Genomic DNA, 2,262 nt, shown 5'->3' with positions numbered 1-2,262 from the left:
CAAAGGCGAATATATCCTTGAATTCCCGGAGCAGATTTGTTAGAGAAAACTCTAACTCTTTGGAAATTCCTGCCCCCACCATAACCACCCTGTCCGGTTTGGCCGGATCTAGAGCTACTTCAATGTGCTTGTCGACTGGTTGGGGGCGGAGCCCACTTGGCCTCTCCCCGGCCAGTGATTGCTATTGCTCCTCTTGCTTTGCATATTTCACCGACCTAGTCTCGGGATCAGGCCTTCTTTTGTGGCCGACCTTAGACGTCTCCGGTCGGTCTAGCACAACTAGCTCAGGAGCGGGTGAAGTGGTTTTAACAGCCGCGAGGTAGCACTCTCTTGCTGTCTGTTGGTCACCATAAATGGTACCAACGGCTCCATCTTCACAGACGAACTTAACCAACATTAAGGTCGGTATAATAACCGCCTTGATATCATTCAATGTTGGACGACCAATAATAATATTATAAGCCGTCAGGTCTTGAACTACTAGGAACCGAACAACTAAGTTCCTGCAGCTTTTCTTTTCTCCCACCCGGACGGGGAGATCTATCCGTCCTACCGGATGAATAACTCCACCGCCGAAACCCAACCAAAGGGTGAGAGACAGGAAGGAGGCTTTTTTTCATCATACTTCAAGTGCTTGAGACATGATAAGCTGATGATGTCTGACGAGCTGCCCGTATCTACGAGGATACGGCGGACTCTCATGTTGGCGACCTTGAGTTCTACCACCGTTGGATCATCATGCGGGGTTTGGACCTTGCCTCTGTCCGCCTCAGCAATTGTTATGTTCGGGAAGGGTTCTGGGTCGGCCCTTAGAGTCGACATAACCTGCCCCAAACTGCGGGCATGGTTTTTGGCTCCTCTTATGGTCGGCCCACCAGAGGCGAAGCCGCCGGCTATTACAGCAACGAACCCTGAGTCTGAGTCCGAGTCATGCGGATTCTCCCTTCCAGACTTTGAATCCGTCTTCAAGGTAACCGACGACTTGAGTACATAATTTTTCAAATGACCGTCTGCCGCCAGTTTATCTAGCAGCTTCTTCAGATTTATGCAGTCGTTAGTTTCATGCCCGACATCCTTGTGAAAGTGACAGTATTTATTTTTGTCTCGGAACCTAACCGGCCCTTTCATAGGATGCGGCTTATCAAATTTCAGACGGTCTTTGATCTCCATCAAAATGGAGTAACAATCTGTGTTGTACTCAAACTTAGGCTCATAACCCTTCTTCGCCTTTTTGCTTTTGGACGGCCCCTCTTCGACCGTCCATACTTCCTTCCTCTTTTTCTCTTCTTTTTTCTCCTCCATCTTGCTCGGTTTTTCTGACCGAGAGCTTTTCAGATGGTCGGTATTGTTTAGGGTAAAATTACCCATGACAAATGGACCAATCCGGACCTGCCACGTGTCCACCACGTGGGCCAATCAGCGTCCGCCACTTGTCACCCTAATAGGTCCAACATGGACTAATCAGGTCACATCATGTTGGCCCATTATCCGCCAACCTGGAAAACGGCCATCGCAGGCCCAATTCCCGAGGCAAGCCCAATCAGTCTTAGGTTTTCCCAGAAAACCTAGTATTGGGCACATACTTCGAGGCTATATAAACATATCATTAGCCTCCATATTCAACAGAATGACTCTCACCTAGAGAAGTCTAAACACATTGATCACTCCTCCCCTAGAGGAACCAGATCTCCCCCCTTTAATTTCCGCATTTATTACTCCTCAAACAAGTACTAACTTGACCGTTGGAGGCGGAGCTCTCAGGAGTCTCCGTTATTTTGCAGGTACAGGCGGCCGGTTCCAGTCTTGGTGTTGTAACTCTCCCGCAGGACATCAGAAAACCCCGAAACATTTGGCGCCGTCTGTGGGGAGAGTACTTCTGAGATGGCATCCACGTCTGTACCGACTCTTGAAGAGAGGCGTCCCCTAGACGACCCTCAAGATCAGTCGGACCATGATACCGACGAAGAATATGAAGTTGAGACTCACACGGCCCCTGACGGGTCCCTCAGAGCTCGACGCACCCGAAAGGAAGGAACGGGGAGCCTGCCTGGCTAAATCAACAGGCGGCCGAGGGATCTGCCCCTATAACCAGGAATGAACTCATGGCCCTCATGAGTACTTTCAAGGGAAAGATCCAAGAGCTTGTCAATAAAAAGGCTACCGCTCCACCAAAGGAACGGTCGGCCAGATCAAACCACTCCCAGTTGAAGTTACATGCGCCTCGCATGAAACTACTGGGTACAACCGGCAATATACCAACCT

General features: G+C 49.8%; 1 protein-coding gene across 1 annotated transcript; it reads right to left on the bottom strand.

The window, feature by feature from the left end:
• Positions 1-549: 549 nt before the first annotated feature.
• LOC110687695 lies at positions 550-1,302 on the bottom strand. The gene has a single exon (XM_021864320.1). The coding sequence runs from the start codon at positions 1,300-1,302 to the stop codon at positions 550-552; it is 753 nt and encodes a 250-aa protein (XP_021720012.1).
• Between the last annotated feature and the right edge of the window lie 960 nt (positions 1,303-2,262).

The sequence above is a fragment of the Chenopodium quinoa genome, unplaced genomic scaffold (genome assembly GCF_001683475.1).
Source record: "Chenopodium quinoa cultivar QQ74 unplaced genomic scaffold, ASM168347v1, whole genome shotgun sequence".
NCBI lineage: Eukaryota > Viridiplantae > Streptophyta > Magnoliopsida > Caryophyllales > Amaranthaceae > Chenopodium > Chenopodium quinoa.
The sequence above is the reverse complement of the archived record's forward strand: the minus strand, read 5'-3'. Positions and strand labels throughout refer to the sequence as shown.